This window comes from Ammospiza caudacuta, chromosome 27 (genome assembly GCF_027887145.1).
Source record: "Ammospiza caudacuta isolate bAmmCau1 chromosome 27, bAmmCau1.pri, whole genome shotgun sequence".
In the NCBI taxonomy this organism is placed as follows: domain Eukaryota; kingdom Metazoa; phylum Chordata; class Aves; order Passeriformes; family Passerellidae; genus Ammospiza; species Ammospiza caudacuta.
In genome coordinates, this window is record NC_080619.1 from 4,474,355 (window position 1) to 4,495,209 (window position 20,855).

A 20,855-nucleotide genomic window follows, 5' to 3' on the forward strand; every position below is an offset into this window, starting at 1 on the left:
TCCCACACCGGGCACTGCGGGCCCATAACGGGAGCAGGGACGGGACGGGACGGGTGCACGGACACGCACGGCAGGAGCAGCCTCTTTACTGTCACCCAGCAGGGCTCAGCCTTGCGGGGCTCCCCTCACCGGGGACCGCAGGAGGCCCCGGACCCTCGGCAGAGCTGGACGGGGCCGGTGCTGTCGGTCCCGCGCTGCTCCGGCTCATGGTGGGCAGTGCTGGCTGGACACGGAGCCTCACGGAGCCTCACGGGGCCATCACGGAGCCTCACGGGGCCGTCACGGGCTGGGCTCGGGGCTCAGGCGCTGCTGCAGCAGGTCCCAGGCCTTGTGCACCTGCACCAGAACCGGGCGGCCTCAGAGCCACAGCACAGTCCCACAGCTCTTCCCTCCCGGCTGAATTCTGAATTCTCTTCCCCAAATCCACCCGTTGTGGCAGCCTCGATGGTGAGCAGCGCACTCAGGCATGGCCTGAGCACACACTGAGCACCCTGCAGGTGCTGTCACATCCCCTGAGCACACACCCAGCCCTGCAGGTGCTGTGGCAGCCCCATCTCACCTGCTGGCGGGTGATCTCGGGCTCCCAGAGGCTGCACAGCACCACCTGGGACTGTTCCACCCTCTGCCTGTTGCTCATCTGGCTCTGCAGCCGGCGCCGAGCGGCCTCCTCGGTGAGCCCATCCCTGGCCACGATGCGCCTCACGGCCTGCCGGGGACACAGGGGACGCTCAGCAGCCCGGCAGAGGCTGAGGAGCAGCTCCAGCAGCAAGTGAGGGGCCCCGGCGTTGCCCACCTCCTCCTCTGGGATGATGGCTGTCCACACCTCGTGCACCATGTCCTGCCAGCCGGCCTCCAGCAGCACGGCAGCGTCCAGCACACACACGGCTTTCCCTAGGGAATAAAGGGAAAAAAAGGCATTCCTCAGTGCCTGGGCTCACTGCCACCTTCCTGACACTTCACTGCCCTCCTTACCTTGAGCATCAGCCTCCCTGACCTTCTCCTTCACCATCTGGGCTATTCTGGGCCACACAATGTCCGTCAGCCTCTTCAGCTGCTCCTGGAAAGGAGCACAGCAGGATTTGAGATGCAGTCCCTGGTCCTCAGAGCCCCTCTGCAGCCAGCCAGGACAGTGGGGTGTAAGCACTCAGGGGACACCCAGGGAGGAGCCACTGAAGGTGGGGAGGTGGGTACAGCCCATCACTGAGCACCAGGAGAGCTTTCACCCTGGCCAGAGGCTCCCATTCCTACTGCCAGGCTCAGCATGCTTTTTCCTATTATTTTCTGCCATTAGGGCCCTGCTATTTGCAGATATCTCTCTGTGAGAGGTTCTTTGCTCCACACCACAACAAGCTCCCAGTGCAGCAGATCCCACAAAAGACATGTCCATCCAGGGAACCTCTTGGTGTGCCTCTAACTTGGCTTGGGGAAGCAGCAGAACAACAGGCTGAGCACCTGTAAAGGCCAGGTGCCACAGGGTGCCAGGGGCAGACACGCCTGGCTGTGTTTGTCAGGTCCGTTCCTCTGAGCTGGGTGAAGGAAAAGCATAGTATGGAGGAGATGGCAATGGGGACAGGGATGGGAACAGGGACAGGGAGGCAGCAGCAGCTGCAGGGCAAGAGCCATATATATCCAGCCCAGCTGCTGATTCATCTGCACAGATGCAATCTGTCCCACCCTGTCCCCATGCCAGCAAATACAGCCAGGAAGGTGTCACCATCTCAAAGGGCTGAAAACTCAACCCCTCTGTCACAGCCCACACTCGCAGCATTAAGTATTTATAATAAAGCTGCTTTTACCTGATTTCCAAATACTTTGGCCCCGAGGACTTTCCTGTTAATGGTTCCATCTTTGTTCAGGATCTCTGCAAGGCAGAAGCACAACAGGTTTGGGAGGGACAACTCCCATCCCTGTGGCAAGCCTGGGTTGGGGAAAGGGCTTTGGCACAGGGCTCTCAACAGGTACAGGTAGGAACTCCTAACCTGGCAGCTCTTCACCCGATTCCTGAAAAGGACAGGGAAGAGCTTTTCCCAGGCAAACAAACAGCAGCCTGGGTCATCATTCCCCACCAGCAGCTCTGACATGGGACACACAACACTTGGGGAACCCATGGGGAGGGAGAGGGCACAGGCCAGAGCTGTCTGGGACACCAGGACACCCCTCCCTCCTCTTCCTCCTCCCTGCAGCCTCAGTGCCCCTACCTGCCCCAAAGGCTGCCACCACCGCCTCGTGGGCCGGGCCACCAGGGGCATAGACGGCGTGGCCCAGCTGGTCAGCGTCGATGACGAAGGCGCCCAGCTGCCCCAGCAGTTTGGCCATGGAGGTTTTCCCACTGCCAGTGCCCCCAGTCAGCCCAATCACGTACGGGCGCAGCGGCAGGGCCGGGTCTCGCTGAGGGAAAGAGGAAAGCCGTGGCAGCACATGGAGAGCTGGGCTTTGCTGGAGCAGGATCCTGGCCTGCAGAGCAGCAGGCAGCCTCTCCAAACTCTTTGAGACTCCCACACCTCCTCCCGTGCCCTCCCTCACCCGTGGGGGCTGCAGCAGTGTCCCCAGCAGCCTCTGCCGCAGGCTGGAGGAGCTGATCTTCTCCTCCTCGTTCTGATTGTGCTCGGGGTCCTTCATCAATTGGATTTCGTACAGAGCCAGCTCGGGGAGCCCCTGATGAGAGAAGGGAGCCCCAGCCATGAGAATGCAGCAGAGGGAAGGGGTGAATCAAAACCAAATTTGCTCCCAGGCAGGGCGAGAGGGCAGGCAGGGGTAACTCCAGCATGACAATTACATTTTCAAGTCTCTTCTTGTTGACAGCCACCCCTCCCCGGTGGGTCTCCTCGCTGACCACCAGGCACTGCAGGTCGGGGTCTGTGACCGAGGGGCCGAAGGGGTCGGCCAGAGGTACGATGTCGTAGCACAGCGAGGGCTTCACATCCTCCAGGAACTCGCGCAGCTTCGCCGCCCGCAGCTCGTAGGGCTCGATCAGCTCTGGCAGCACCTTGTCTGCCGGGCGCCAGGAGGGCGGGGAAGCACAACAGTGACGGGAAAGCAAGACCGAGGGGTGGGAGAAAAGAGAGACCAAGAGATGGGACTTTGAACGCTGCCTCCCCCTTCCCTTGCCCTCGCTGCCCCTGAACGCTTTGCTGGCTCTGGGCACGACATGGTGACCACACTGATGCTCTGCCTGGATGGCACTAGCTCGGGTGGGTGACTCGAGCCCCCAGACCCCTGCCCTGCCCCGGGGAGCCCCGGGCTCAGCCCCGCTGCCCGCGCAGTGCCACGGCCGCCCCGGACTCACGGCGGAGCAGCTCTCCGTCCGCCACCCCGGCCAGGAGCCGCCGCCGGGCCAGGAGGCAGCAGGCGCTGAGCAGGAGCCGGTGGGCACCGTGCAGCCGGTCGAAGGTGCCGCCAACAGCCACGTCCAAGAACTCGGGGAGCGCCGCCTCGGCATCCTGCTCGGGGTCCCCGTCGGGGTCACCCCCGGTGTCCTCGCCCAGCAGCATCGCGGGCAGGCTGGGCGGGCAGCCGTACACGGCCGCGGCCAGGCGCTGCAGCCCGAGCTGCACCGGCTCCGGCGGCCCCGGCGCCTCGGCGGCGGCCGCCAGCAGCACTCGGGGCTGCCGCGCCAGGCGGCGGCCGGGCCCCAGCAGGACGCGCAGGTCCAGCCCCCGCCGCGCCGCCGCCGCCGTGTAGAGCGCGGCCAGAGCCCGCAGCAGCGCGGGGCCCGCGGGAGGAGCGGCGGGGCCGGCGGCGGGGCCGCCCAGCCGCAGCCCCGGCTGCAGGTGCACGTAGAGCGGCCCCGCCACCAGCCCCGCCGCCGCCGCCACCAGCCCCGCCGCCCGCCGCGGCAGCGCGGGCAGCGGCGCCGTCAGCACCAGCAGCCCCGAGGCGAAGGGCGGCATCGCCCCGCCGGAAGCGCCGCCGACCGGAACGGGGCCGGCAACGGCACCGGAACAGCTCCGCCTCCCGGGCAGCCCCGCCGCGGGCGGGAGCGCGCCCGGCTCCGCCTGCGAGGGGAGGAGACCGCCCCGGCCCGGTGCAGCCCCGCGGGGCGGAACGAGCCCGGGAGCTCCGCGGAGAGACAGGAAATGGAACCGGAGCCGTGCGGCTGCAAAGGCTTTATTAGGGACACGGCGGCACCGGGCACGCGAACGGGCCGGGCTGGGGGTTCGCAGGGCAGCGGTTCCGGTGCTGGCGTGGCGCCGCTCAGGGCTGCTCCCCGCCGGTCTCGGTGCCGCCGAACACGAAGTCGTGCATGGCGCGGACGAACGCGGAGCCGTCGGGGCTGCTGAGCCGCAGGCGGCAGAGCGGGGCGAGGAGCTGGGTGCTGGCGCAGCGAAGGGGAGGGCAGGGGCTGCCGATGGCCTCCAGGAACAGCTGGCACCGCAGACGGGTCAGAGCCCTCTCTGGCACGGGCCCGCGGCCACCCCCGCCCCGCCGTGACTGACCGGCAGCACCTGCTCCACCTCCTGGGCCGTGTCGCGGAAGATGCTCTGGCAGTGCCCCAGGTACCGGCGGTACAGCCGCTGTGTCTCGGCGTCCAAGCCCCGCATCTCGCTGCCCTCGGGGTCGGGGCGCTGCAGGTTGGCCATGAAGCTGGTGTGGACCGGCCCGCACTCCACCAGCGTCAGGCTGCGGGAGGGAGAGCATAAGCCGCCACCGTACCCCCGCCTTGGCGTTCCCCCCATCCCGGTGGGCACGATCCAGCCCTTGCAGCATCACCGGCACTCACTGGATGTTGAAGGGGCGCAGGACGATGGCCAGGCTCTCGCACAGCCCCTCCAATGCAAACTTGCTGGCGCAGTACACAGCATTGAAGGGCAGCCCTGGGGCAGAGCCACACCCTGAGCACCAGAGCTGTTCCCCACAGGGAGCTCCGTGTGCCGCGGGGTGCGGGGGGTCCCACCTTGCAGCCCCCCGATGCTGCTGGAGACAACGATCCGCCCGGCCTTGCGGCTCTTCATGGCAGGCAGGAAGGCCTGGATGGTGCGGACAGCCCCGAAGACGTTCACGTCGAAGAGAGTTTTCATGGCCTGCTCGGAGCAGGTCTCCAGCGGTCCCATCAGTCCCACCCCTGCATTGCACACTGCCAGGCATGCTGCAGTCAGCCACTGACTGGAGCCCCACACACCACCAAGAAGGCAGAAATAGGGGGGCTTTCCCTGCTGATGATCCCTTGGTAACCCCAAATCCATCTACAGCACCTCTGCCCCACTAAACACATCCCCGCCCTAGGACTGCCTGCACCTCCCGTAATTTGGCATCTCCTCCTGGTGCCCTGGGGAGGGTTGTGACCCCACAGAGGTCCCCTCAGCCACCCTGGGGACACTGGGGACACCAGCCATACCCAGCACATCCAGCTGCTGTCCCTGCACGTGCTGTGCAGCAGCTGCCAGCGAGCAGGGGTCAGTGACATCGAGCTGCAGCAGCTCCAGCGTGTCGGGGCAGGAGCCCCCCAGGCGCTCCAGCAGCCGCTCCCCCTTGGCCAGGTCACGCATGGTGGCATAAACTGGGGAGAGAATGGCTGAGGGCAGCAGTGCTGCATCCCAGCACCCACGCCAGGCTCTGCCTCTCCTTGGTGAGCCCACCTGGGGCTGACAGACCCCGGGGCAGTGCTGACCCCTTTCCCCCTTTACCTTGGAAGCGGCGAGCGGTGTCGGCTGCCAGGCGTGCAGCCAGCCCCAGGCCGATGCCCGAGGAGCAGCCCGTGATCAGCACCGTGGTTCTCTCCATGGCTGGCAGCGCTGCCCAACGGGGCCACCCCATTTAAGAGGGCTGGGAAAGGGGTCCCCCCGCCCCACAAGAATATTGTTGTGTCTGCTGCCTTATCTCAATCCCCTCCACCCCCCTCCCTGCGCATGCCTGGGGCTCCCTGTGCCTTGATCCTGTGCAGGTGCTGTGATAAAGATTCCACTGAGCCAGGATCTCCCAGCTGGAGGAGGCTCTGGGGCACGAGGGGAGCTGCAGCCCCAGCTGTACTTTGCTGTGCCAGGCATCTCAGCTGCCAGGACACGTCTGGCAGGGTGTTGTTCCTGCTGGGCAGGCTCAGGGCTGAGCTGCTCCTCTACCCCGTGTTCCACACCGTCCTGAGCTAGCAAAGGAGCTGGACACACATGGAAGAAAAGAGTCTGTATTCGCTCCATCCATAGCTGGGCTCTGCCCAAGCCCCAGCTGTGGAAAAGGCCTCAAAAACTCTGTCCTGAGGAGGACATCCAGCAACACTGCAGGCAACAACGCTGCAAAGTCTTTTATGATACAAAAGGCACCAAATAGGGGCAGGGCCATGCAGTGCCACGTCCCCACAGGCACTGGGCTCCAATACTGCTCTGTCCCCCTCCCCACTGCTACCTCCTTGTCTGCCTCTCACCCATCCCTACCCTTGCTAGCCAGCCAAGGCCCCACAGCAGGGACACATTTGTCCTGTCCCTCTGCAGTGTCCCACCAAGATTACAGCCCAGGTTTCCTGGGAACAGGCTCAGGGCAGCTGGGCAGAGCTGAGCACACAGCATGGTGTGGGATGGGACCCTGGGGCACAGCCTGTCCCCATCCATCTGCCAGCCTCCTGTCCACGTGCCAGCCCCTCTTGGGGCACATCCTGCCCATCCAGGCTGGCTGAGGTCCACCAGGGCCACCATGCCCCTCTTCCAGGACACAGCCATCAGGCCAGGAGCCCAGATGGGGGAGGGTGCAGGGGCTCTGTCCACCCTCTCTGGGGGAGGCTCCGGAGGCAGAACCCAAAGTCAGGCAGGCCCAGCCAAGCTGCGCCGCAGGGCACTGGGGTAGTATTTGAGGAACAGCTTCCTGGAGATCTCCATGGTGTCCCCAGCTGGCACAGCTGGGTAACGCTTCTTGTTGTAGATGAAGCCTCTCTCCACTTGGAAGACAGCCTGGTTGAACTGCTCCTGGTGGAAGGGGCGGCCCGAGTTGAGGCTCTCCACCAGCACAGACACGAAGAGGCTCCAGCGCACAGCGTAGTAGTCCAGCACCAGCCCCCCCAGCTGCTTGTTGGCATAATCCAGGATGTTCCCGCTGGGCCCCCAGAGCGTCACCTGGTTGCGGGCATTGAGCTCGTACTGCTCAGCCTCCCGGGCGCTGGTGGCCACGGCGCGGGCGCTCTCCAGCCAGCGGCCCAGCAGGAAGAGGCTGTGGCTGCACAGGAGGCTGTCCAGCTCGGGCAGCAGGTCGTACACCAGCACGCCGCCGGCCGTCAGCAGCTCGGGCAGCGCGTGGCTCTGGAAGGCCTGGCGGATGCTCAGGTAGTAATCGCTGACCAGCTGCTGCGCTGCCTGCCGGGTCACGTCCACCAGGTCGTAGAGGAAGGCGGGGCTGGAGCCCAGCTCGGCGCCCGCGCTCAGCAGCAGCCGCCAGGCCTCGTAGACGTCGCTGGCGTTGTACCAGAGCGCGGTGTCCATGCGCAGCGAGGGCCGGCGCACCAGCGGGCTGCGGTTGTGGTTGACGCAGATGCCGGTGCAGTTGTAGACGCTGCGCAGGAGCAGGCGCCAGGCGCCGGCTGCAGCAGCGTTCGGGGTGCCGTAGCGGCGCTCGGCGTAGCGCGTCACCCAGCTGGGCAGGTCCAGCGGCTCCTGCCGCCAGCCCAGCTCGTTCATCAGCTCGTACACCATGTCGTTCTGCTCGATGCCCTCGGGGACCAGCCCCGTGCCCACCATGGTGGAGTTGGGGAAGCGCCGAGCGGCGAAGGGGCCGTGGTTGATGGCCTCCACCGTGCCAAAGAGGCCGTGGTTGCCCCCGAAGTTGTGCAGCATGCACCAGATGAAGGGCTGCCCGTAGAAGGACTCTGTCCACTGGTAGACGGGCTTGGATTCAGCAAAGAGGTCGAGAACAATCATCCTGCCAAGGGGCACTCCATGCAGCAGGGCCCGCACCTGTGCTGGCTGCCAGAAGTCGGGCTGGTGCTGGAAGAGCCAGCCCTGCATCAGCCACAGCGCCTTGGGGTCAGCTGGGGACAGAAGAGCACTGAGTGAGACCCTCTCCAGGCAGGGCCCACAGGTGTCTCATGAGGCCCTGCGGCCACCAACCACCCCTCAAGGGGCTTTTGGGGATCTGGCACCAATGGGTTCTGCGCTTACATGGCACCCACAGTCCCCTCCCCCAGCCCCTGCTATCCCATCTGGAGCCCTGTGGCCAGGCCAGCACCACACACGGACCCACCTCCTGTCATTGACCTGAAAACAGCGTTGCTGACTCTGGAGAGATAGGCAGGGTCAGAGGAGAGGGGGGTCATCTCGTTGAAGGTGTCTGCGCTATAGACGTGGTCTGTGCCAAACTCCTTGATCAGCTCCTTCAGGAAGAGCGTCCCTATCACCTGGAACATGGGGTCCTCTGGGTCCAGCAGGTAGGTGCACGAGTAGGCGCAGTCAAAGTGGCTCCAGTGCCCCAGGCGAGTGGCATTCGCACGGGGGAAGACCCTGCAGGAGAGGGCAGAGATGGGGATCAGGAGGAGAACAGGACAGGACCACCGTGCCCGTGTGGAGACTGGGGAAGCTGCAGAGGGAGGTGCTGCTGGAGATCAGACCCCAGGAAGGGCCCAGGGCTGATCCCCGGGCAGGGCTGCACCTACCGGAGGATGCCCTGCGGCACATGGCCCGCGAAGGCCGGCAGCACCGTGGTCATCCCCAGCGAGCGCATCCGCTCCACGATGCGGTACTGGGAGAGAGAAAAGGAGAGAGGGAGCAGGAGAGAAGCCCCCAGGTTCCCACCAGGGGACCCCGGGCGCTGCTGCAGCTCAGGGGGGATCGGGGGGCTACCCTCGGCCGGGAGGACCGGGAGATGACAGGGGTTTGCCCCGGGCGGCCCCGGTACCTGCAGGTAGAGCTGCTTGAAGTGCCAGGCAGGCGGCAGCGGCCCGGCCCAGCGGCGGAGGTTGCCCATCCTATTCCAGGCCAGGAACGCGGGACCCGTGAAGTATTTGTCGATCTCCGACTGGTTTAGCCCCAGGTTACGGTAAACCTGCACCGGTAACCGGGGGTCAGCCGGTCCCACGGCTCCCCACCGCCATCCTCCCCGTCCCCGCCGCCCCTCGGCCCGGTGCTCACCCGCTGCCAGACCGCCTCCTGCCCCGCGAACGCCGGTGCCAGGTTGATGCCGCTCAGCGCCATCCAGTCGATCTCCCGCTCCCACCGCGCCCAGTCCCACCAGACGAACGAGTAGCTCTGGGTGCACACGTTCTGGTAGTAGCGGTACCTGCGGGAGCGGCGGAGGCTGCGCCCGGGCCCCCCGCGCCCCCCGCGCCCCCCGGGCCCCCCGTTACATAACGGCGCCTTGTCCCGCGCTAACGAGGCGTGAGCGCCGCCCGGCCCCGCGTCCCCGTTACCTGCCGGGGGCGGCGGCGCGGATCTCGGCCCGCAGCCGCGGCAGCGGCTCCGGCAGGCGGAGCTGCGCCCCGGACCACGACAGGTGGCAGCCGCAGAAGTCCCGTAGGTAGCGATAGAGACCGGCGGCCGCCGCCACGCCGCTGGAGCCCTCGACGGCGACGGCCACTCCGGTACCGGGAGGCGACCACAGCCGGTAGATGTCGGGCCCGCCAGCCGCCAGCGCCGGGTCCACCGAGAGCGACACGGCGGCGGCCCGAGGGCCGAGCAGGCGCCGCGCCAGCGCCCGCACCGCCTCCTCCTGCCGCGGGTCCCCCGCTCGCCCCGCCGTGGCCACCAGCAGCAGCAGGAACGGCAGCGCCAGCCCCGGTACCGGACCCAGCCCCGGTTCCGGTTCCCGCCGCGCCGCCATCGCCGCTGCGTGCCCCTGCGCCGGCCCCGCCTCTCCCGGTGCGGTCCCGCCCGCCCCGGCCCCGCCTCTCCCGGTATGGCCCCGCCCATCCCGGTACGGCCCCGCCCACCGCCGGCCCCGCCCATCCATCAGCTCCGGGCTCTGGGACTGACCGGGACCGGCTCCGACCGGCCGAGGGCGCTGCGAGACCGGGCAGCGCCGGTGCCCCGGGCCGGGAGCGTCCCGGCAGCCCAGCAGGACCCACCCGGAGCGTCCCGGTCTCGGCCGCCCAGGCGAACCCCGCTGGGGAACGGGCCCCGGCTGCCCGGGTCTCTCCCAGCCGCAGGGGGAATCCGCAGACACTGCCAGGACGGAACTCGGAGGAGGGACGGGAATTCGGGGCTCCCCGAGCGCCCCCAGTGCAGCCCACGGCGGGCCGGGGTGTGCTGCCAGCTCCAGGGCTGCGCCTGTGAGCCCAAAGCCATGGAAAGGGGCAGAAATGCTGTGATTGCACGGGAGAATGGTGAAAGGGACAGAGAACATTCCCCCGGCTCGCTAGGACCTCCACCTGCACGGAAAGCATCCCCCGGACCCGCGGGAAGGGGAGGCTGGGCCCGCAGCTCAGAGCGGCTTCTCCCCCTCCCGAAGAGATCGGGAGATGGGAAACGCACCGACATGAGCAACACCAAGGCCGAACCCTGCAGAACCCTCCCTTCCGCTGCTCCTGCACATGTGGAAATAAATACCCTGTCCGGCAGGAAGGGGCTGAGTAAACACGGCCCTGGAGGGGGAGCGGGGAAAGCAGGAGCAGGGCACAGCCCCGGGCACACAGAACGTGTTACCCACACTGCCCGTGGAATGGAACCCACAGCACCCGGGTTAAACAAAAAAACTTGTTTAACTTTTTTGGGTCTATCAGGGAGGGCAGGAGGCCCCGGGATAAACAGCCCCAGCCCGGCCTTTGCTCAGGATGTCACTCGATAAGCACAGAGGCAGCCCAGGGCCACGCTGGTCCTGCTGTACCAAGCAGCCCTGCCCACCCCGTGGTTCTGGTCAGTGAGGTGACAGGATCCTGGACAGAAATCCCAGCTGTCCCCTGCAGCTCTGGGTAGGTCAGGGATGGGGGGCTGCCCCTGAGCCCCCTCAGCAGAAAACAGGGCACAGTGCTTGTTGTGGAGTTGATTTAATTTATACAGCGACTGTCAGCAATGTGTTTCACCCAGGCAGCAGAACACAGCAGGACTCCTGTCAAAGCTTTGATTTGACCCTTCAGCCTGCAGACATCTCTGTGAATGCCCAGCACATCCTCCATGCCCAGGGCATACCCAGGTGCAGCACAAGGGTCCCTGTGCCCTATGCACAGTCTGGCAGCACACATAACCTTCCCACCTAATTTTAAGCAGCCTGGCACCTTGAGACATTTCCTCCTTGATTCCAGGTTAATGAGTCTTGTTATTGTTCTAATCTGTTCTTACACAAATACCCAGCTCCACTGTGAGAATGGAACACGACAGTCACACACAGCACTGACACACCCACTGCTGCTACAGCTACATCGAGTTTGAGGAGTGCAAGGAAATACTGACAGCTCAGACAGGAAAGAAAGCAACAGCTAATGCAGGGACACAGCACAGAGAGCCCCCTGCCACGGAGCTGTTCTGGCAAGATGGGGACACTGCTCCCCCTCAAAGGGCTCCCCAGAGAGTGCACAGGACAATGTGAATCACTGTACATCCACCTGAGCAAAGGCTGCCTCCAGCCATGCCAAGCACACACAGGCACTACCTGATGTGCCTCGAGGGCTTGGGTTTCAAACCAGAAAGTCCAAGAAATGTCACTGCCAGTGGCCAGTGACAGTCTGCACCAGGGCTCATCCTCCCCATCCTGCCCCAGGCCAGTCAGGCAGCTGAGCCCCAGTGCATGAGGGCTCCTCACCACGGCCTCCAGCAATGAGAGGGGATCAGCCTCACTCTTTGCTCCTTGCACCTTTCCTCCATGTGCTCTTTTGTCCCCTCAGCACAGCTGCCATTTCTTTTCTGCCCTGATCAGCTGCCAAGGAAAGCACAACACAGGGAGCGCACGACTGCACACCAAACAGACACCTCATGCACTTGGTACCTTTGGGAGTAAACTGAAAGAACCAAAAGTTTCTGTGATCCAGTGTTGTTACCCCAGAACGTCAAAGCTTTTGGCTTTGGGGTGCCATGGTAACGCTCAGGGGTGCTGCACAATAAATTATTGTCACTACACACACACAGGGAGGGGACAGGCACACCCTTGGTGCTGGGGTCTCACACACACAACATTTAACACTGCTGGAGTGGGGGCCTCAGTCATCAAACCTCCCCTCACGGATGATGTCAAAGGAGAAAGGGAGAAACTTGAACCCAGTGCCAGTGTAGAACTTGTTCTGGAATTCAATCCTGCAAGAGACAGAACAGTGATTACTCATTAGAAAGGCAGCTCTCAATAGGAACAATTAGGAGTAGGGAGTAGTAATCCTACTCCATTAAAAGTAGGATTACTGACTAAAAAGCTTTAAGGAGAAAAAGAGGTATTATAACATAATGTATCTTTTGGCACAACCCCCCAATCCGTGTGTGGAACTTCAATCCCACCCTCAGGGACAAAAAATGGCAAGAGGAGCAGAAGGCTGGCCTTGACCACAGTGCCCCAGGAAGCACAGGGAGCAGAAACAGCATTTTCTACAGCAGCTGCTGAAGTTCCCTTTTTCATCAGCACAAGCTCAGCCATGTGACACTGAGCTCAGCCTCCCCACAGGCATTTCTGTTGATTCCCTGCAGCACATTTGCACTGGGACGTGCCCAGCTGAGCATTAGCTCAGCCCCATTTGCTGCTGCCCCTAATGAACTCCAGTAAAAAAAAAAAAAAAATTATTCCAGAGAACTGCCCAATAATCAGTGACAGCCAAATAGGGAAAACTAATCCCCTGATTCCCAGCAAAAACAAGCCCAGGCTTCACAGACATTTTCCACTGCATAAAGTCCCTGCAGGCAGCAAGTGACAGCAAACTGGGGAGCCTTTAACACAGTTCAGGAGAAGGGTTTTTTCAGCAAAAAAAAAAAAAAAAGACAAACTGGAATTATTATTCCCCAAATGGGGAATCATGGCAAACTGGAATTATTTTTCCCCAAATGGGGAATCATGGCAAACTCCAGAGCTGCTGAATTCAGCTAGCAAAAAGTGATTTCCCCACAGAGCCCAGGAGGGAAATGCTCAGGAAAACCAGCTTCAGCCTGTATCTTCTGCTGCCTCCCAGGCCAAGGGATCCCCAGGATGAGCAGGATTTTCCATGTGGGAGGAAGGGCTTTGTGCCAACACGCTCCAGTTTTTCAGGAACCCTGATAATCTCCACAAGTATCCTGTGACTAAGTGACTGTTCTGTAAGCAAAGGGAAATGAGAGGCAGAGGGTTGAGATCTGTGAGTCACCCAAGCTCACTGAGACTGACTTGTGAACCCTGATGATTCACAATTCCAGCTGGCCTTGGTATCCAAACCCTCCCTTTGGACATTCCATTACAACTGGAGGCCTGACACTGGGAGAGAGGCTGCTCTAAGGTTAGAAAACTAGCCAGAAAAATGTATTTAAATAATCAGTGTGGATGGTCAGTGGGGTTTTCTGTGTCTCCAGAACACCCAAAACCCAGCAGGAAGCTCTGCTGTTGCTGTCACTGCCTGTTTGGTGTCCCAGTTTACTGCTGAGCCCTCTGTGTGTCCAAGTTCTGCAGAGGATTTACAGACACTGGCATTGTCAGCAAACAGCCCAGGAGAGCCTCTCTGCAGCTTTTTGCATTAATAATGTCAGTGTTTGTCAGGCTGTCATTCTTTCCAACCACACAGAGTCAGGGTACTGACACTGGCAAACCAGGCAGCCCCAGTCCTGTCATGGACATATTTTATGAAGAATCCTTTTGCTAGGATTTTTTCTCCTGAGAAGCTGAGAAGCCTCAGAGAAAAAGAAAAACAATAATTATCTGCTGCTGTGGAATGGAACAGGTGAATTTTTGATTGGTCTCATGTGGTTGTTTTTAATTAATGGCCAATCACAGTCTGGCTGTCTCAGACTCCCTGGTCAGTCACAAGATTTCATTATCATTCCATTCCTTTCCTTTCAAGCCTTCTAATAAAATATTTTTCTTCTGTTCTTTTAGTATAGTTTTAGTATATCATTTTCTTTTAATATAATATATATCATAAAATAATAAATCAGCCTTCTGAAACATGGAGTCAAGATTCTCATCTCTTCCCTCATTCTGGGACCCCTGTGAACACCACCACACAGTCCCATGAGTAGGAGACAAAAGTCTCCTAAAAAGACAAAAGCAGGAGACAAAAAAGGCAACTATCACTCAGTACAACTGCAAATTCCCACTCTGTGTTTGTGTCCCTGAAGGTATCAGAGCCTGGGGTCAGGTGTAAACCAGGCACACCTCAAGGGTGGCACACCTGAGAGACAGAACCCACTGGGGTGTCTGTGCAGAGACTGCTGCAGTTACTCCTTCCCAAAAAGAGCAGAGGCACCATATCTGTGTCTGGGATATTCCATCCTGCAGGTGAGTCCTGGCTCAGGGCATTTACAAAGGAAAATCCAATCCTGGCAGGTGGATGAGCAGCTGGACTCCATCACTGGACTGAGAGTGGGATGCAGCTCCAACACACCCACACCTCTCAGGAACAGCACCCTGAATAGTTACAAACCTTTTCTTTTGGGCACAGTCTGTTCTGCCCCACTTTAGAAGAGGTGAGTAGCTTAAAAAGGGAGAAACTGCTTTAATCTGAATGTTCATGTAGCACTACATCACTGAAAGGCAATAAATGGAAAGGCTGAGTATTTCAGAAGGGTGATGTGTTTCAGAAGGGTGATGTGTTTCAGAAGGGTGATGTGTTTCAGAAGGGTTACAGCAAAAGAAGCTGACAGCATGACAGCTGAGACATGTACAGAGCTGCAGTGCAGCCCAAATTCACACCCTGCAATCCTGGCAGCAATCCAGAGGGCTGCCTCCACCCCACAACGGCCTGAAAAGCCCAACCTGCTCAAAGAATGCACACTGAAAAAGCACAAAATAAACCTCCCTCCTTTGGGACTGCCAGGCACAGCATGTGGAACAACCTGTGAATTCCCTGACCAGTAAAATCCATTCTCAATTCCTCCTCCTTTCCAGGAAGGCTGAACCACCCACACCTCTAATTCCTGATAGGTGACGCTTCTCTCCCAGCCAGAAATTCCCATCTGCTCCTCCCAGGACAGCTGAATTTGACCTCCACTCTTCCTTCCTCTTCCTAAAAAGGGAGCACCTGCCATTGGAACAGCCTGTTTTCAGTTCAAGAGCACAAAGGAATGTGAACAGTGTGCTCTTTGGAACCACTGCAGGTGCCTCCCTCTGATAACCAACACCCAGCAACCTCAAAATCATTTCAGCAGACCACTTGCAGTCTGAAATAGAACCTTCAGCTTGCTTCTTGGGCTCTGAGCCTGAAGAGATTTTTCTCTCAGAGCCTGTGCATGAAAGACTTGAAGGTTTGAAACAGATGTTTAGGGAAAACAGGACTTTGTCAAGCACTCCAGTCCAGGCACAGGCAGAGAGATCCCTGCTCTCACTGCTGCTGCCCTGGGTTTGCCTGTTTGCCATTTCACTCACACACACAGATGGTTTTTCAAAGGTCCTTTAGGGAAATGTGAACCATTATCTCCAGCTCACACCTGTTCCAGGTGTCTGAGCCACATCAGGAGGTGCAGTTTGTGAATAACACAAGGCAGGAACCTCCCCAAAAATGTGTTTTCTGCTCCATGGAGCCTGCCTAGAGCAGCTGCTCAGAGCTGTTCCCCTGCTGCTGCTTGGAAATGCCCTGGAAATCCTCTAATCCTCAGGGAATTACAGAGCAAACCCACCAGATGTGGAGTTGCAGCACTGCTGCCCTCTGCTCCTCCTGGGCTGCCCTCAGTGCCCAGCAGGGTCTGGGGGGCTCCTCTGTCACTGTGACAGCAGGGACAGCAGGAGGGACCTCTGGGCAGCCAGCAAGGAGCTCTGCAGTGACTGCTCTGCAGGGCTCAGGCTGCATGCCAGCAAAAACAGAGGCACCATCCAGCAGCCATTTCCAGGAGTGCCCCCCCAGCTCCCTCAGCACAAGATGGCTTCAAACCAGGGGCAGCTTGGCTCTCTTGGCTACAGAGACACAGATGGACCAGAACCCTCATCCTGCACACCCAGAACCTCCATCCTGCACCCCCAGCCTGCATCCCCAGGACCCAGAACCCTCCATCCTGCACCCCCAGGACCTGGTCCAGACCTCCATCCTGCACCCCCAGGAGTCAGAACCCTCCATCCTGCACCCCCAGGACCTGGTCCAGACCTCCATCCTGCACCCCCAGGAGCCAGAACCCTCCATCCTGCACCCCCAGGAGCCAGAACCCTCCATCCTGCACCCCCAGGACCCTCCATCCTGCACCTCCAGCCTGCACCTCACTAGCTGCCAAGGCAGAGGGCAAAAGGCCAAAGCTTTCCTTCCCCACAAGCAGGGGAAAAGTGCAAAAAGGCTGATTTTCTCTCTCTCTTTTTTTTTTTTCTTTTTATTTTTAGAGGCACTTGCTTCCTTTTGCACTTACAGAATTACTTTCAGAGAGTACTCCCAAGTTTTTCTTCCCATTTAAGCAAGGCAGAGTATTTCTTGTGATGTTCACAGACTTCCCTTTGCTCTCACAACCCCCCTGCCCCAGGATATCAGCAGCTGAACCCCAGAGAGGCACAGACTCTCCTACATTTCAGGCTGAGAAAATCCTGCTCCCAGAAAATCCTGCTCCTCTGGTCCCACCAGTGCAATAAAAGGGAATCTGAAGTGGAACAATGAGCACTCTTAAACATGGATTAGAGAAAAAACTCTTGAATATTTTCCATACTTGGGAGCAGAGTAATTCCTTCTGCTTTGCTGGCTGCATTCAGAGGAGCTTAATGATGACAGGAAAGGGCCTGCAAAAGCAAATTCTAAAAGCAAGACCAGCAAAAACTTGCAGCCATTCCCAAGGGCAGAAGGCAGAGCCACTCCTGTCCAGGGCAAGGTTTTATAGCAGTGAACAGGAGCACAGGGAGGAACCTGCAGTCAGTGGCTACTGCACACAAACAACAACAAACACAGGAAACAGGGGAAAGACCAAGAAATGGAACAAGAAAGTTCTGCTGAAAGCCACAAAGCACACTGCTCCAGCCAGCACAGCCTCCCTGGTCCTTAGTCCCAAAGCTTTAGGTCCTAAACTTTCATCTTTTAGTGCTTATTTCTAAGCAGAGCTATAAAACTTTAAACAACAACTGGGGGAGGTGTTTTACTACAAACAGAACTGAAATCTCTGACCCTTTTTAATACTTTCTGCCTTCTAGAAGATGGCATTTCTGCACAGTACAGGGGACATCAGTTTTCTTGTTATGAGGAGCTCCCCAGGTTTCTGGATGTGCCAGTAACTCACCAGTGCAAGCGCAGGGCGTGCAGGAAGGCTGAGAGCCCCTCCATGACCAGCAGAATGGCCACTGTCAGCGTGGCAAAAGCTGCAAAGATGAAGAAGAGGCCCAAGCCTCCCCCCAGGCTCCTCACACTGAGGCCAATGTGGATCACCATGGTCCAGAGCACCTCTGAGAGCTCTGCAGAGAAAGGGGAGAGGATCACGTCAGCAGGACAGGGGGGGTCACTGGTAAAATAAAAACTGAACTCAAGCAAAGCCCTGCTACAGTGAGGTGGAAACTGAGGGATAAGAATTTTTACAGCCAAGTGTGTCAGGACATTGCCTCCAGCTGCCATACAAGGCAGGGCAAAGTCCTGGCTCAGCAGCTCTTTGCTTTATTCTGTGATTTTAACTCCATTCCTCTCATTCAGCAGAGTTTTGGGTGCAGACCCTGGTGTGTGGAGTTCACTGCTCCTGGGTAATGCATGTTGCCACATTCCTCTTCACAAAGAAAAGCAAGGCACAATTCTTCACAAGGATTTCTGAGATTCACAATCTCTGAACCTCAGAGAAAGGGAAAACACAATTCTTATCTTAGTTGCTGTGCCAAAGTAGAATGCAATATGGAGATTATTTACCCACAGTGATGGTGTTTTGTTTCCTTGGCTTATCAGGGTCAGGTGTGTAGCCTCACCATTCTCTTCACAGAGAAAAGCAAGGCACAATTCTTCTCAAGAATACTCTTATCTCATTTGCTGTGCCTGCATTGTGCCAAAGTAAAATGCAATATGGAGATTATTTACCCACAGTGATGGTGTTTTGTTTCCTTGGCCTGTCAGGGCCAGGTGTGTGTCTGTGTGTCAGGACTGTCACTGACAGCCACGAGATTCTGTGCAGTGTGTGCAGAGTGAGTGCTTGGTAAATTCAGTTTAGAAATGTATATCATGTCTATAACATAGTATATAAATGTATATAATATAGTATAATAAATGTCTATAATATAGTATATAAATGTCTATAATATAGTATATAAATGTCTATAATAAAGTATAATAAATGTATGTAATAACAACAATACAATATTAATATTAATACAATAGTATTGATATTAATTTATTATTATTATTATTATTATTATTATTATTATTATTATTATTGCTATTATTGCTATTATTATTGTTGCTATTATTATTATTATTTAGCCTTCTGATGCCCATGGAATCAAATGCACCATTCTCTCTCCCTCACCAACATGGGAGACATCTTTGATTAGAAATAAATGCACACCCAGCAGTGTGCCAGGGGAGCCCTGGGAGGCCAGACAGACAGACAGACAGACAGAGGCCCAGCCCAGCTCCCTGAGGACACTCACGGGCATGGGCCAGGCTGAGGGCCCACAGGCGCAGGTAGGAGGCTGTGTTGGAGATGCAGCCCAGGCAGTACTCGATGGTGTGGATGGCCTGGTACACCACGGTGTCCCCAAAGTCAAACTGCAAAGGAACAGAGGAGAGGGGAGCTGGGAGCATGGGTGGGTGGGCACAGGGGCAGGGGGACTGCTGCTGTCACCAGGGACACTCTGTGTGACACTGCACACTGACACTGTCTTCTCCTGGTTTAGCACGCCAGGGCCACAAATGAAAAATGGATCTGGTCTTGACAGGTTTTGCAGAATGACAAATGCTGTGATGTGAAAATTGTTTCCTTATAGTCAGATATTCCAAATTCATCCATGGGCTTAGCCAGGAAAAGACTGTTCAGCAGAAGGTGGTGCTGGTGTGCACTCCCTGCAGGAGGGAGGCAGTGCCCCAAGCTGTGCTGTGTGTGCCTCTGCTACAGGAGCAACAGGAGCATTCTGCAAGACATGAACCTGCCCTTTTTCAAAGCAAAAATAATGCATGAAGCTACCCTGAAGAAGTCACATCTGTGTACCATTCACTGGCAAAGCCTCTGTGCTTTGGTAATTTTCTGCAATAATAAAAGAATTTACAAGGAAGTCTGCCATGTAGGGCAGTTTTTTATACTGCAGCTTGGGAAAGCATTCCCTGAAGTTTGGATTTAATCCATGCTTCAGAAACTGCTCAGATTTAAGTGAACATGATGTTTTAAATACATCCAGTGACTAATTCTCCAGGCATGCACACAAAGCTATTTATATTCTTAATTCTCCCCTAGTACATCCAAGGCAATAAATATTTCCAACAATTCAGTTAAATTAGCTGTCAAAATCCTAATCCTTTCTCCACAGAACATGAGATGTGAAGTTCTTCACTAAAAGCTGCCCCAGCCAACAGTTCCAGCTCTGGACACAGGAGGGAATGTGGGAAATGTTTAAACAATGACCTTTCAAAGCAACTGCCAGGGAGAGCAGCCACTGAGGCAGGAGTGGGAGCACTGGCATTGCTGTGGGACAGGCCTGGTGGGCTGGCACATTTTCCAGGTTCAGGGAGACACCAGAACAGGAATCCCCTTCCCCTCTCCTTCCCCCTGTTCCACACAGGCCTGTGCACAGCAGAGCTCTGAGCAAACCACTCTCAGCACAATTTTCAGCAGCAGTGCCCTGGTTAAGCTGTTCTGATTTCATGCCATTTGTATTCTTGTTTTTGTAGTAAAATTTGTTACCTGCTAGTGCTGAAACCTACACTCAATCCTGCATCAGTATTAAACTCTCAGTTTTTTAATACTTTTTACAAGTGCTTATGAATGAGCAGTTTCTCAGAATGGAGCTTCTCTTCTACACAAAGCTTCTGGCCAATTCAGTTTCTTGAACTACATGAAACTGGACTGGTTGTGCTGTATTTGCTCTCTGGGTCAACCAGCATCATCCTTAACATGGCAGATAGTTTGTGGGAAGAAATCTCTTCCAACAGTTTGCTGCAGCACAGAATTAAGAAAGCCACAACATTAAAAAGCTTCTTTGGAGGCTCAAAAGTGAAAACTTTTCAGTTTCAGACCTCCAGCTGAACAGTTCCCCAGGTAACTGGGAACAATGTGCAGACAGGGGATCAGACAGACAAGCTGTACAGATGAAGTCATTAAAAGTCTGTGGATGTATGTGTGTATGAATTAAAAATGGCCTGTAACATGAAAACAGCAAGATCTTTTGGAAAACAAGAAACTGTGACATAACAAATTCCATTCAGCACGTTTTACACCCATGGGAAATGGCCCAGGTACACATGAAGGCAAAGCTGCTGTGCTCTTACCACCTCGTCCTCTGTAGGCTTGAAAACACAAATTTACATTTAGTGCAGTGTTTTGATCACATGAATCATGAACACATTCAGCAATTCCCTCCTAGGCAGGCCACAGAAAGCAGTAATACATCCCATGCACTGCAGAGGCAGGATCTGCTGCAGTCCTTCAGAGAGGCATCAGAAACATCAGAAAAACCCAACTACCTGAGATCCATTGGTTTTCTCCTCTCCCAGAGGAAAGGGAAGTAATTAATGTTACCCCCAGCAGTCAAAATGAATATATGAACAAAATTTCAGTGCTGCAGAAGTACAGCCCCTGAATTTCAATATATTTTCCACTGGCAGATGTGGAGAGGCAGATGTGGCACCTGGGAGTGCTGTGCACCCCTGAGATGGTGACACTTTGGGGACAAACAGAGCCACATCTCCCAGCATATACAAATTATGCTGCTTTTTCTCTGGAGTCACCAAGAGACAGAGAGTGAGAAAACTGCTAGAACAC

The 20,855-nt window shown here is 57.3% G+C and overlaps 4 protein-coding genes across 10 annotated transcripts in view; all 4 read right to left on the reverse strand.

Moving 5' to 3' along the window:
* Window positions 1–119: 119 nt before the first annotated feature.
* Window positions 120–3,890, reverse strand: COASY (Coenzyme A synthase). The gene is made up of 9 exons (XM_058820824.1): window positions 3,287–3,890; window positions 2,777–2,991; window positions 2,524–2,655; window positions 2,199–2,388; window positions 1,797–1,861; window positions 973–1,057; window positions 794–891; window positions 560–706; window positions 120–336 (listed from the first exon to the last, which is right to left on the reverse strand). The coding sequence occupies exons 1-9, from the start codon at window positions 3,888–3,890 to the stop codon at window positions 280–282; spliced, it is 1,593 nt and encodes a 530-aa protein (XP_058676807.1). The 3' UTR covers window positions 120–279.
* Window positions 3,891–4,167: 277 nt separating this feature from the next.
* Window positions 4,168–5,721, reverse strand: HSD17B1 (hydroxysteroid 17-beta dehydrogenase 1). The gene is made up of 6 exons (XM_058820723.1): window positions 5,625–5,721; window positions 5,336–5,497; window positions 4,895–5,074; window positions 4,721–4,814; window positions 4,437–4,620; window positions 4,168–4,365 (listed from the first exon to the last, which is right to left on the reverse strand). The coding sequence occupies exons 1-6, from the start codon at window positions 5,719–5,721 to the stop codon at window positions 4,195–4,197; spliced, it is 888 nt and encodes a 295-aa protein (XP_058676706.1). The 3' UTR covers window positions 4,168–4,194.
* Window positions 5,722–6,209: 488 nt separating this feature from the next.
* Window positions 6,210–9,729, reverse strand: NAGLU (N-acetyl-alpha-glucosaminidase). The gene is made up of 6 exons (XM_058820673.1): window positions 9,320–9,729; window positions 9,042–9,189; window positions 8,809–8,955; window positions 8,567–8,652; window positions 8,158–8,414; window positions 6,210–7,945 (listed from the first exon to the last, which is right to left on the reverse strand). The coding sequence occupies exons 1-6, from the start codon at window positions 9,727–9,729 to the stop codon at window positions 6,729–6,731; spliced, it is 2,265 nt and encodes a 754-aa protein (XP_058676656.1). The 3' UTR covers window positions 6,210–6,728.
* Window positions 9,730–10,084: 355 nt separating this feature from the next.
* Window positions 10,085–20,855, reverse strand: part of ATP6V0A1 (ATPase H+ transporting V0 subunit a1) — a 31,825-nt gene continuing 21,054 nt past the window's right edge. For 2 of the 7 annotated variants that reach the window (XM_058820707.1, XM_058820709.1), the window contains 4 exons: window positions 20,363–20,380; window positions 18,532–18,649; window positions 17,187–17,358; window positions 10,085–12,131 (listed from right to left, as the gene is read on the reverse strand). In XM_058820707.1, coding sequence (XP_058676690.1) covers window positions 12,038–12,131; window positions 17,187–17,358; window positions 18,532–18,649; window positions 20,363–20,380 — 402 coding nt within the window. In that variant the 3' untranslated portion in view covers window positions 10,085–12,037. The remainder of the gene's footprint in view (window positions 12,132–17,186; window positions 17,359–18,531; window positions 18,650–20,362; window positions 20,381–20,855) is intronic. The other 5 variants (XM_058820708.1, XM_058820702.1, XM_058820705.1 and 2 more) reach the window with 5 other exon arrangements.

What these genes read in the sequence shown, in the direction of transcription:
- HSD17B1 (XM_058820723.1), bottom strand. Translation starts at nt 5,721, where the DNA reads ATGGAGAGAACCACGGTGCTGATCACGGGCTGCTCCTCGGGCATCGGC. An exon ending in CTGCGCCCCTTCAACATCCA is followed by an intron (nt 4,621 to 4,720) that starts GTGAGTGCCGGT and finishes TCCCTCCCGCAG; the next exon opens with CCTGACGCTGGTGGAGTGCG. An exon ending in AGGTGGAGCAGGTGCTGCCG is followed by an intron (nt 4,366 to 4,436) that starts GTCAGTCACGGC and finishes CTGCGGTGCCAG; the next exon opens with CTGTTCCTGGAGGCCATCGG.
- COASY (XM_058820824.1), bottom strand. Translation starts at nt 3,890, where the DNA reads ATGCCGCCCTTCGCCTCGGGGCTGCTGGTGCTGACGGCGCCGCTGCCC. An exon ending in ACAAGAAGAGACTTGAAAAT is followed by an intron (nt 2,656 to 2,776) that starts GTAATTGTCATG and finishes TTCTCTCATCAG; the next exon opens with GGGCTCCCCGAGCTGGCTCT. An exon ending in GGTGGCAGCCTTTGGGGCAG is followed by an intron (nt 1,862 to 2,198) that starts GTAGGGGCACTG and finishes TCTGCCTTGCAG; the next exon opens with AGATCCTGAACAAAGATGGA.
- NAGLU (XM_058820673.1), bottom strand. Translation starts at nt 9,729, where the DNA reads ATGGCGGCGCGGCGGGAACCGGAACCGGGGCTGGGTCCGGTACCGGGG. An exon ending in AGGAGGCGGTCTGGCAGCGG is followed by an intron (nt 8,956 to 9,041) that starts GTGAGCACCGGG and finishes TTACCGGTGCAG; the next exon opens with GTTTACCGTAACCTGGGGCT. An exon ending in TTTCAGGTCAATGACAGGAG is followed by an intron (nt 7,946 to 8,157) that starts GTGGGTCCGTGT and finishes TTCTGTCCCCAG; the next exon opens with CTGACCCCAAGGCGCTGTGG.